General features: G+C 34.4%; 1 protein-coding gene across 1 annotated transcript in view; it reads right to left on the bottom strand.

The window, feature by feature from the left end:
- CDC73 (cell division cycle 73) overlaps positions 1–12,919 on the bottom strand; it is a 122,228-nt gene that overhangs the window by 90,882 nt on the left and 18,427 nt on the right. Inside the window, exons 7-10 of the mRNA XM_072814901.1 lie at positions 7,561–7,777; positions 5,104–5,202; positions 2,586–2,664; positions 288–352 (exon numbers count right to left, since the gene is read on the bottom strand). Coding sequence (XP_072671002.1) covers positions 288–352; positions 2,586–2,664; positions 5,104–5,202; positions 7,561–7,777 — 460 coding nt within the window. The remainder of the gene's footprint in view (positions 1–287; positions 353–2,585; positions 2,665–5,103; positions 5,203–7,560; positions 7,778–12,919) is intronic.

Genomic DNA, 12,919 nt, shown 5'->3' with positions numbered 1-12,919 from the left:
CTGTAACTCCTCACTGGCATTAAATACCCTACCCAGGTAACAACCATCCTACTTGGAAGTTAATCAAAACAGCTTTTATTTACACACACTCAACACAGGTAAGCCAAAAAAAAAAAAAAAAGGATATCCACAAATCAAATAATCACCGTACAGATCTATCAGCACAATTAGTCCTTAAAGATAAACATTTGAAAGAGAAAATAATGGAGAATAAAAATTTTCTTCAACATCTGCTACTCACATAAAATGTCTGGAACAAAAGAATCTCTGTAGTCGAAGTGACTTACCGTTACAGATTTCAGTGTCATACCATGGTAGGTGCCCATAGTGTCGATTTTGAAACCTTCCGTTTCTACAAAGAAAGGGGATCTGATATTAGATTTTATGTATTTTGCAATCAATGGTAAACCTAAAGTAATAATCTGTGTTATAATCTGACAGTTTAGTAGTATAAAAAAACAATCAAATATGCTATACATATAACGTTAAATGACATACCTATGAAGATAAAAATTTTAAAAGGGATACTAGTCCCAAAATATATTCAGTATATGCCAGGAAGGCCTTTGTGTAGAAGTTGATTAATACTAGTTCTACAGGGATGCCTGGGTGACTCAGGGGTTGAGTGTCTGCCTTCGGCTCAGGGTGTGACCCCAGAGTCCCGGGATTGAGTCCCACATCGGGCTCCCTGCACGGAGCCTGCTTCTCCCTCTGCCTATGTCTCTACCTCTCTCTCTCTCTCTCTCTCTGTCTGTCTTCTCTGTGTCTCTCATGAATAAATAAATAAAATCTTTTAAAAAAATACTAATTCTACAATTGTGTTCAAAAGTTTTAATATTTTGGGAATAAACACTTTATAACCTCTCTCAATTATTTACTTTTAATGCTCAATTACAGTAGCACTAAAAGCTTCCAGTGTTATGAGAAGGCCTTAAAATATGTTTCAAAATTACAATCATAGGCATAAGTTACATAATTTGTAGAAAAGCAATGCTGTAAATAATGATAAAGGTTCCAGAACAGTCTCAAAATGCCTTTCTGTAAAGGGACTTACATTAAGTAGTTTTCACATTGCAAGCTCTATGTCTCTATCACAACTACTGAATTTTGCAGGTACATTGCAAAAGATAAACAAAATATGTAAACAACTGGGCATGGCCTGATTTGGCCCACAGAGGATCAGATTTGGTCCATGGGCTGTAATATACCAACCCTACTTAACAAAATTCATTCCACAGGAAAAACACTGCAGTGAATAAAAGAATGAACCACTATATTTCTACAGCATGTATTCACAGTACATGCCGTTAAGCAGTAAATGAAGTCAGCACACAAAATTCACTGTATAGAAGCAATATATCCTTTAATAATATTTAAATGGAGATTTCAGATTATGCAGGAAAAAAACAGAAAAGGTAAAGTTCCAGTTGCTTCTACCTCATTTTTCTCACAAATCAAGATAAATGAAGATCCCAAGAGAAATTACAATTAGTGCCACTTCACTAACTACCACACTACCATGGAAATGGTTCACTATTGCATTAGGCAATACACCAAGTAGGCTATTGCAAAATAAGCCCTCATAGTTAACTAAAATCTATGCTTCCCAAGTTCTCAATGTATACATTAACAATTACAGAAACATGATTTGATATACAGAATCTCCAGTCTAAACTTCTGAGCAGAATATCAATAACAAAATATTTATAGATAGCTTATTATATACCAGTCACTATTCTAGACACATACTAGTTTTGTTTTTTAAAGATTTTATTTATTTATTCATGAGAGACAGAGAGAGTGAGGCAGAGACATAGGCAGAGGGAGAAGCAGGCTCCCCTCAGGGAGCCCGATGTGGGACTCCATCTCTGAACTCCAGGATCATGCCCTGAGCCATCTAGGTATCCCTAGACACTTACTGGCTTAATCCTCACAAGGAAGCTAAAAGATAGATACTATTACTATTACTAGTATTGCAATATAACACAAGAGGAAATTCAAACAGAATGCAGTAGAAGTAATTTACTAAAATTCACACAAGTAACTGTGACATAGGCAATCTGGATACAGAACCCATGCAGTTAACCAGGGGCTGGCAATAAGGCGACAGGGGCGGGGAGGGAGTGTGCTCTCATATTCGCACATGGTGGGGAAGAGAGGAAGAGGAAGAGAGAATTCCAAGTAGATCCGCACCCACTGAGAGCCCAACGTGGGGCTCAATCTCACAACTCTGAGATCATGTGTGCCCTAAGCCGAAATCAAGAATCAGACACTGAACTGAATGAGCCTTCCCAGGCATCCACAGGGGATGGCAAACTTATCCTGTGAAAGTCCAGATAATATTTTAAGGCTCTACAGGCTGCACGATCTCTGTCACAATTCAACACTGCTGTCACAGCACCAAGAACCATAGATAATACACAAATGAATGCCACTGTGTTCTAGCAAAAGTTTATTTATAATATGTAATGGGCCAGATTTGGCCTGCAGATGTTTGCCAACACCTGCTCATAAATATTAGGTCCCATTACCTCTCACATTCAGCAGCACTATAGTAAGGGGAATATAAAAATTAAGTAACCTGCCTTCTTTTCCTTTGAATCTCTCCTGGTCATATCTGTTGTAGGCAGCTGGGATAGGCTGTTTGGTACGCAACGTGGGATCCTGTAGAAAAATTAATTATGAGCTAAATGTTAATATTTTAAATTGTTATATAAAACTCAGAATAAAAATCAATATAAGTGTAATATTTTCTAAGCTTTTTTCTTACAATAGCCAGTAAGACATAGTGGGGAGTCATTTGATACTTATTTTCAAGACATTGTTTACTGGTAGAAAATTACCATTGCTATCAAGGAAAAAGGCAAAGGACTCCAAGGTAAACTTGTATCATGGCAAAATGCAAGGCTCTTACAAACTGCAGAAATAAAATAGGTGTGCTTAATAATTTTATTATTATTTAAATGTCTTCATGAAATAGTAAACCCCAATTATGAACTGTTTTTAACAAAAAAAACCCTAATTCAAGGCTTACTGAATTGACATTTTAGAGCCTTTTAACTAAATTATTCTCCAAATTGTTATTAATCCTTAAATAAATATAACAAACTCACTATAAATGTACGAGATAAGACTAAAGTTAATAAAGGTGTTATTTGTTAAAATACTTAGAGTAAGTTGTCAATCCATAGATATAAACTTAATTCACAAATGCTTTATCTAAAATTCAGTCTATAGTAATCTAAAACAGCATATTTAAAGAATATTCCCAAAATTGCTTGGGAAATTCACAGTATTAAAAAAGATTAAAATACTTTTCATTGTGTTATAACAGCATGCTACCGTTAAGTATTAACCCAGATAAAAGACAGTTAATTCAAGACTGTCACTAGGTATACACTTCTATAGTTAAATGCCAAAATTAAAATTTTTATGTATATTAATGATTATGAAAATACAGAGAAAACTCAATCACAAGGACAGTGGTTTAACTGTTTAAGGTCATACGTAAGTTTCCTACCAATTGCTATTCAAAACATCAACCAATTCATCATTATAAGCACTCTGTGTTTTACCATCACAGCATTTGTTTCACTACATTTTTTGTTTTTTACTCATCTCTATGTCCTACTAGACCTTAAGCTTACAGAGGGCAGGTATCGCTTGCATTTTTGTCAGCACACTGCCTGAAAATCATAGGCACTTAAGTACTTGCTGGAAAGTCAACTCAAGTATTAATCTGAATACCAATAAAAGTCCATTACCTCTAAAAAATTAAATACTACTAGATCTTACAAAGACTGAATTAGTGCTCTTTCAAATTTTAATATACTTACAGAAAATTTTATGTAACATAAAAAAAATTTTATTTGCATTTTTTTCCTTTGTAGAATCATGAAACTAGCTAGGATTTTCAACAAAACTGGAGGACATGCTTGAATTTAAACATAGGGCATATGCCATACATGAAATTTACTTTGAAGGGGTCCTAAGTGGCAAATCAATGAGTGAGGCAGTCAACTCTCCAAATGGCTTAATCTAAGGAACGACAAAAGAACCAAATGATCTGTGACCAGGAGAAACACAATACATACACCAGGAAGTCACAGATACCAATGACTTCAAAAAAAGCCCCAAAGTGGACTGTAATAGGGATTTATATCTCTAACAATGGTAATGATTCTCCCAAGCAACAATAAATAGGCCTGTTACTTTACAACTATCCAGAGGGCTTTTCCTAATTTACTCCTTTCAGATTCTAACCCAAGTATGTCTCCAGTAAGAATTATTGCTGAAGTAACTTTTTGTTTTGGCTGCTTGAGGTTTTTAAAATTATTGATGTTGGTTTGTCTTTTGACCCGCTTCATCTATTTCTCACACTTCCTACCCACTCCCACCCCTAGCAACCACCAATCAATCAGTCCTCTGTAACTGTAAGATTATTTTGTTTTTAGATTCCACATATAAATGGCATCACAAGGTATGTCTTTCTCTAACTTACCTCACTTAGCATAATGCCCTCAAGGTCCATCTATGTTGTCACAAAAGTCATGATTACATTCTATTTTTATGGCTGAACATTTGTGTGTATATACCACAGTTTCTTTATCCATTCATTGCTCAATGGAAACTTGTTTCCATATCTTGGCTACTGTAAATAATGCTGCAATGAACATGAAGGTGCATATATCTTTTCAAGTTAGTGTTTGCATTTTCTTCAAATAAATACCCAGAAGCAGAATTGCTGGTTCATGCAGCAGTTCTATTTTTAATTTTTTGAGGAACTTACAGGGTGTTTTTCCTAGTGGCTATGCCAATTTACATTCCCACCAAGAGTGCACAAGGGTTCCTTTTGTTCCACATTCCTGCCAACACTTACTTTCTGTCTTTGATAACAGCCATTCTAACTTGTGTGCGGTGAGATCTCATGGAATCAATTTTAATGGTGTGGAAAATTCTCACATAGTTCAAGAATACTGAAGCAGCAGCAAAAGGTTTAAAAGCTACCAATCTGAAAACTTTAAGATGTTTTCAAAATTACAATACTGAAAAATAAGAGTCATTTTCATTAAAATTAATATACAAGCAGTGAAACATTCTTACCACAGGTGCTGCATTTGGTGCTGGTCGCTGTTCAGGTGCACGCCCTTCTTCTCTAGCTTTTACAGACTGAAGAATTGCAAAAATATTCTTGGAAAAATTCTAAAATATAAACGGATTTTAATTAGCCCACTTAAAATTAAATATTCAAGGCAATTAGGTTTACTTACTAAACCATTTCAGACTGTTTTCTTCCTATAACTTCTTCCCTACTACATCATTGAGGTGTTTTTTTTTTTTACTATACACCAAAATAAAAATCGAACTACTACTAAAAACTTGATCTCTAAAGTAAATATTATAAACACACTATTATTCATTTTACTTAAACTGTTTAATTGGCTATAAATATATTCATATTCTGATCTATTCAAATGCAGAATGGGAATTAAGTCTGATATAAAAATTAAATAGATTTGTTGTCAAGAGAGGCTTAATTCTTAAAGAAATCAATTACTATATCTTCTAGGTATAATAAACTCCAGTGCTAATCTCAGACTGCTAAAATTTATGAGAGATGTGCAAAGCTTTGAAATACTTCTTGTTAGGAGTCAATGTACACTTTTAAAAGATTTTGAAATTGTGAAGTATTTTTAAAAACTTGATTCATGCCAAGATACCAGCAGTTAACCAAACACTGCTTCTGCACCAGCAGTGCAAAAGTCAACACAGTAAAAAATAATTCTTTTTAAATAAACATCAACACAGTGACAAATGCAAAGTCACTTTTCTTTTTTTTAATAAAGACTTTATTTCTTTATTCATGAGAGACACAGAGAGAGAGGCAGAGACATAGGCAGAGGGAGAAGCAGGCTCATGAAGGGAGCCTGATGCAGGACTCAATCCTGGGACTCTGGGATCCCAACCTGAGCCAAAGGCAGAAGCTCAACCACTGAGCCACCCAGGTGCCCACCAAGAGGTTTTTTAGTGTTCAGAGGGTGAAAATGGTATACAGAAAGACTATCAAAATAGTTGCTTCTGATTTTTAAAAATGTTAATGCTCAAAGAAGCAAACCTAGCTACCAAACAATTTTTAAACTATTAGTTTATTCCTTAAATTGTAACGTGATGGCAACAACACTAAATTAAATTAGAGCACTAAGTTTTGAAATGATGGTAAAACCCTGCCACCTAGAGCTCAAAGAAAATTGTTCATTGCAGTTTTTGGAAAATTTAATGTTTGGTCTAAAAGTAAGATGGAGCACAGCACCTATGTTTTATTATTCCTTCACTATAACATTCAATTTTTTTGGCTATTATCATGAACATTAGTAGAACATAGGCAGGTTGCAATATTCAACTATTACCCATATTATACAGTGAAAATGAATATCAACATATTACTGTAAATAAGAAACCTGAAATTTATTTATATTCTCAGATTTCCCTATTATTCTAAGCTCTGGGGAATGATTCCTAATCTCGACTTTATAAAATATGTCAAAGTACAAAAGGACGAAAATTCTTTCCTTCATACACTCTTTTAGAGTAACCTAATTCCTACTAATGCAGCATAGTAAATTTACCTTGACTTGCCAAATGACCAACATCAAATTTTGCTTTCATTGGTAACCTCACACACTTCTACAAACTCTTTTACGAAAACATATTGACAAATGTGCATCAATGGAGAATTAACATTTAAGAGAAAATTGGGAGGTGAGGGAGAGAAAGATGAAAATATGTCAATCAAACAATCAAAGCAATCTTTTTGGAGATGCATTAAGATACCAAACATCCAGTATCTTTCAATTTTCTGTCCTTAAAAATTTAAAGTATACATCTCCTTTAACCAGAAATTTGCTTCTAGGAGTTAATCTTCTTTTCTTGTATACACATAAATGCACAAAGGTACATGTACAAAGATGTTTTTTAATGCATTATTTCTAACTGTAAATAGAAAGGGAAGGACACACAGAGGGAGGAAAGGAGGAAAAAAGGTAGAGAAAAAAAAATCCCACACTCCTACAAAATAAAAAAAAAACTACCAAATGCCATTAATAAAAAATAAATGAATACTGTTATATCCACACAACAGGATATAATGTATAAAAATACAGAAATAAATGACTGCTAATTTTCATAAGTTTCTACTTTGTGGGGAAAAAACTAATAACAGTATTAATTACCACACAGCTGGCCATCAATAGTCCCTGCTCATTAGGTTAAAGCAGAAATCTAATCAACAAGAAAACTGGGCTATTTGTTGGATTTACAAATGAGATATCAATCAAGGGGCTTGCACTGTAATTCAGTCATTTTCATCAGCTTTTTTGGTGACCAAGAGCCCTAAATACTAGAATAGAATGGTAAATATGGCCACTTAAAAATCTACGTTATTATTGATCTTTCCGAGATAAAACTTGAAAATTGCTACTAATAGTAAATTTTAGCCAATTCTATAACCAACCACAGATTAGATACACATGATCACTCTGATGAATGAAATACTTCAATTACCTTTCCTGTGCTCTGTAAGATAGTTGTTCGTGTCCTCCACACTCTCTCTCTGCTGACAATATCCCGTGTCACATCTACCTCAGCATCCACAAAACTTCTCTGTTTAAGGGCAGTTATATCATCATCTAAGTCAGTCTTGATGGTGGATCTTTTCTTAGCCATAATTTTGGCTTTGATTGCAGCAATTTTTTCCACTGACATAGCTTCAGACAAAGACCTGAAAGCAAATTCTTTTTTTAAAATTTTTATAGCAAGGATCTCTTGAGCACATCATATTTTGTTACGTTTATAAGTTCTTGGTAAATATGCTTTACATGGCAATAATTAAGATTTCTTCTTATCTAAAACTTACATACTTGGCATTTAATAATCATCTAAGATCTATCAAGAGTCCATGTAGAAATATTACTCCATGAGCAAATCAGTAACTTCTTAGAAGGATCAATACAACAAAAATCCTCACTTGTGTTCATCACTTCCCCCGCAAAAGGCAGAACCTATTAATATAGCTGTTTTCCTTAACATTTTCTCAGACTTTAATTTGCCAATGCCTCTCTATACATACAAATTGTAAATACAAAAGCACACACCACCTGTGTATGTGAAAAACTCATTCTGTAAGAATTTAAAATTTAGCTTTGCCTTGAAATTTATTTCAAGGTTTCAAACCCGTATGTCATTATATATAATACCCATTCTATAGGTGACAGAGAGTTTTATATGCCACATCAACATATATTCTATTTACTATCTGAAAGATTAAGCTATATTTTGCAGTTTTCTTTTTCTTTTCTTGATTTTCAAATACCAGGCAAAATAGCAAACAGGGGCTATGCTTTGAGAACTATAAAAAAAAGACAACGCAAAGTATACATTCCATTAAGATGGTTAGTTTAGTGTCATTTTTCACAAAATGAGAATAAGAGACAGGGTCTGGGTACCTTAACAGTTGACAAAACTATTACTCTAATCACAAGAGGATAATCTTGAAATACGTTTAAACAACACCTGGAAAAAGGACAGGAATTCCTGCAGATTTAAATATGGTAGTATTAGTATACTAATTTATTAATAAGGTATGAAAGTACTTTATAGCAGATGCTCAATATGCATCTAGTATTTGACTCATTTTATATAAGGCTATGCAATTTTTCCTTAAGATCTAAAGCATACCAGCATAACTTAAACTCAAATACTTTTCTAAATTATAATCAAACATGAATTGGACTTTCAATCATGGGAGTTTTACTTCCAGCTTAAATGAAGTAGCCAGGACTGGATTAACCCTCCTGCTTTAAACCAACCAGTTAAAATACATAAAACAGCAGCTTACTAAATACCTGGTATCAAGCAATGAAAGACCATAATCACTGACAATGGAAAACCAGATAAAGTGAGCCCTATGAATGCTGCAGTTTGCTACTTTTTAAGTTTTCAAAATGGTATAGGGAGGAGAATCCAGGCAAAACTACCTAATTTGAGAAATGGAGCTGAGAGTCCAGCAAACCAAGGTGGCTGAAATTGATAGGCCCAAGTACCTGACAAGAGCTGCAATGAAGGTGCCCATTGAGTATTCAAGGAGAATACAGATTAGCACAGGAGTATGAGGAAACAAGAGCTGGGGATAGAAACTATCCAACAGGATTAGAGGGAACAATGCCTAGGGCTCACAGAGGATGAAGAAAAGTTCTTGTTCCCACCAGCCAAACTGAAAACCTCACATCCATGGGGCAGTAAGTAGAGTACTCCGAATGGTTTTGTGTAGGCAATGGACAAAGAATAATTATCCAAACTTAGTGCTGCTCAAATAACAAACCTTAAGTCGAGACACAAAAGGAATAAACTATTTCCAAGTGATGTTACTACATTCCAGAAACAAAACTAAAGAAAATTTAGAAAACTATAAAAATACCTAGCACTCAGTATGGTAAAATGCAAAATATCTAGTACCTCAAGATCATAGGTATGTATGTAAAGACACAGGAAAATGAGTGGGAAAGAGGAGAAATCTAAATCAAAACCAATTATAAACGGATAAAGATGCAGGATTAGCAAACAAAGAAATTAAAATAATTATAACTCTATTCCACATGCTCAACAAATTAAATAGTGACATGGATTATATATTTAACCAACTTGCACAGATTAAAAAAATATATAATGCTGGTGACTATAAATACATCACAAACATAATTAGAGAATATTAGTGAATGACACTAGGCAAAATAGCAAACGGGCTATTTTGGAAAGTATCCAAATGAATAGGGGAAACCACCCCCCCCCCCCAAAAGGAAAGAAAAAAGATTTTAAGAAACAAAGCTAAAAACCTTCTAAGTTCAATAAAAATTATGAACACAAAAATTCCCTCAAAAAGCTCAATGGACTTCAAGCACAAGAACCAAGAAGAAAAGGCCACATTATGTGACAATTAAACAGCTCAAAAACTATAATAGAGAAAACTTTTAAAGTACTCAGAGGAAAAAAAGGACACATATCATTACAAAATTTTAAAAATTAAGAAAATAAGGATGACAGCAACAATGCAACTGAGAAGACAGTGATATAATTAACATCTTTAAAGTACAGATGGTCCTAACTTGTAACAGTCTCAGAATTTTTCAACTTCACAATGGTATGAAAGTGATAATGCATTCTGTAGAATACTTTGTACTTCAAATTATGATCTTTTCTCAGGCTAGTGGTAAGTATGTGGTACGATGCTCTCTCATGATGCATGACAGGGGTAGTAAGCCACAGCAATCAGTCAGCTGTGTAATCACCAGGATGATAAATTGATACATTTAAAATTATTCTGTACCCAACCATCCTATTTTATATATACTTCAGTACAGTATTCAATAAATTACATAGAATATTCATAACACTTTTATTATAAAATAGGCTTTATATTAGATAATTTTGTACAACCATAGGCTAATGAAAGTGTTCTTCTAAGCATATGTAGAGTACCTGAGGCTAAGTTATGATGTTTGGTAGGTTAGGTATATTCATTACATTTTCAGCTTACAGTATTTTAACCTTAGGATGGGTTTATCAGGATGTAACTCATCTTAAGTTAAGGAAGACCTGCACTTAAAAAGATATAACTTAAGGGGCACTTGGGTGGCTCACTTGGTTAGGCATCTGCCTTTGGTTCAGATCATGATCCCAGGGTCCTGAGATCGAGTCCCATATCAGACTCCCAGCTCAGCAGGGAACCTGGTTCTCCCGTTTTCTCTGCCCAGCCCACACTCATGCTCGCTCTCTCTCTCTCCTGCTCTCTCTCTCTCTAATAAATACATACAATCTAAAACAAACAAAAATGATGTTATGGGGCACCTGGGGGGCTCAGTGGCTGAGTGTCTGCCTTTGGCTCGGGGTGTGATCCCAGAATCCCAGGATCAAATCCCATATTGGGCTTCCTGGAGGGAGCCTACTTCTCTCTCTGCCTATGTCTCTGCCCCTCTCTCTCTGTGTCTCTCATGAATAAATAAATCTTTAAAAAAAAAGTAATAATAAAAATAAAATAAAAATTTTTTAAAGTCAAAATAAAGACTTTTTAATAAAAAAGTTGAAAGAATTCATCACCAACAGGTTTATTTAGAATCAATCACAGCACAAAAAGAAATGTTAAAAGAAATCTTTCAGCAAGGAGGAAAGAAACACGTAAATAGATTTGAACAAAGAAATGAAGAACAATGGAAATGGTATCTAGGGATTCCTCAGGGCTCAGTGGTTGAGCCTTTGGCTCAGGGTGTGATCCCGGAGTCCCGGGATCAAGTCCCATATCGGGATTCCTGCAAGGAGCCTGCTTCTCCCTCTGCCTGCGTCTCTGCCTCTCTCTCTCTCTCTGTGTGTCTCTTATGAAGAAATAAATAAAATCTTAAAATAAATAAATAAAAAAGAAATGGTATCTAAATACGTAAGTTTTTTAAATATTATTTAAAACTCTTTAAAAGATAACTAAAGAACAACAATAAATACTGGAGCTTACAACACATACATACATATACCATTTTAAGGTTCCCATACTACGCACGAAGTAGTGTAACACTTGCAAGTAGACTATGATAGCATAAACCATGCATACTAAAAGTCCTAAAGCAAATACTAATAACAAAACAGTTATAACTAGTAAGTCAACAACAATAAGAAAAAACAGAATTACAGCCAATATCCATTTATTCTAAATAAGAAGTCCAAAAACAGGACAAACAATAAATAAGCAAAATGGACTAAAACTAACCACATCAATAATTATATTAAGTATAAAAGATCTAGACACACAAGAAGAGCAAACTATAAAGACACATAGATCAGCAGCCTGGGTGGCTCAGCGGTTTAGCGCCACCTTCAGTCCAGGGCCTGATCCTGAAGAACCCAGGATGGAGTCCCACCTTGGGCTCCCTGCATGGGGCCTGCTTCTCCCTCTGCCTGTGTCTCTGCCTCTCCCTCTCTCTGTTTCTCATGAATAAATGAATAGAATCTTTAAAAATAATTTTTAAAAAGACACATAGATTAAAAGCAAAAGGATTCCAGTTTTCAAATGAAAAGTATTCTGGACATGGTTGCACAACAGTACAAAAAGACTATGAACCACACACTTTAAAATACTACGAGATGAGAAACTTTATGTAATGTTTTTTTACAACTTTTTTAAAAGTTTTTTTTTTTTAATTTTTATTTATTTATGATAGTCACACAGAGAGAGAGAGAGAGGCAGAGACATAGGCAGAGGGAGAAGCAGGCTCCATGCACCGGGAGCCCGACGTGGGATTCGATCCCGGGTCTCCAGGATCGCACCCTGGGCCAAAGGCAGGCACTAAACCACTGCGCCACCCAGGGATCCCTTACCACAACTTTTTTAAAAAGTGAAAGGTTAAAAAGCCAAAAAGAAAGCCGGAGGGAGGCCTAGGTGAATATAAATAAAAGTAGATTTTTTTTTAACAAAAAATATTGCCAGAGATAAAGGTCACTCCATAATGATAAAAAGTTATATTCATCAAGACAATAAGACCCTAAACCAAGTTTCAATACTTATCAAGGATTCAAAGAATATATAGATATATTGATATATCTATTGATATAGAATATTTATATTCTATAAAATATAATCATACTTTGGAATAGATTGGAAATCAGTAGCAAAGATCTTTAGAAAATTCCAAATATTTGGAAACTAAATAACTCACTTGCAAACAATCCATGAGTAAAAGAAAACATTAAAAGGGAAATTAGTAATTTTCAACTGAATGAAAATGAAAACACAACACACTAAAATATGAGATGCCATTAAAGCAGTAGAGTGTAAGCTGAATATTGATTTCCCTCTAAGAAATCATAACAAAACACAGCATAT

This window comes from Canis lupus, chromosome 38 (genome assembly GCF_048164855.1).
Source record: "Canis lupus baileyi chromosome 38, mCanLup2.hap1, whole genome shotgun sequence".
In the NCBI taxonomy this organism is placed as follows: Eukaryota; Metazoa; Chordata; class Mammalia; order Carnivora; family Canidae; genus Canis; species Canis lupus.
This window is presented reverse-complemented; position numbering and strand designations above follow the sequence as displayed.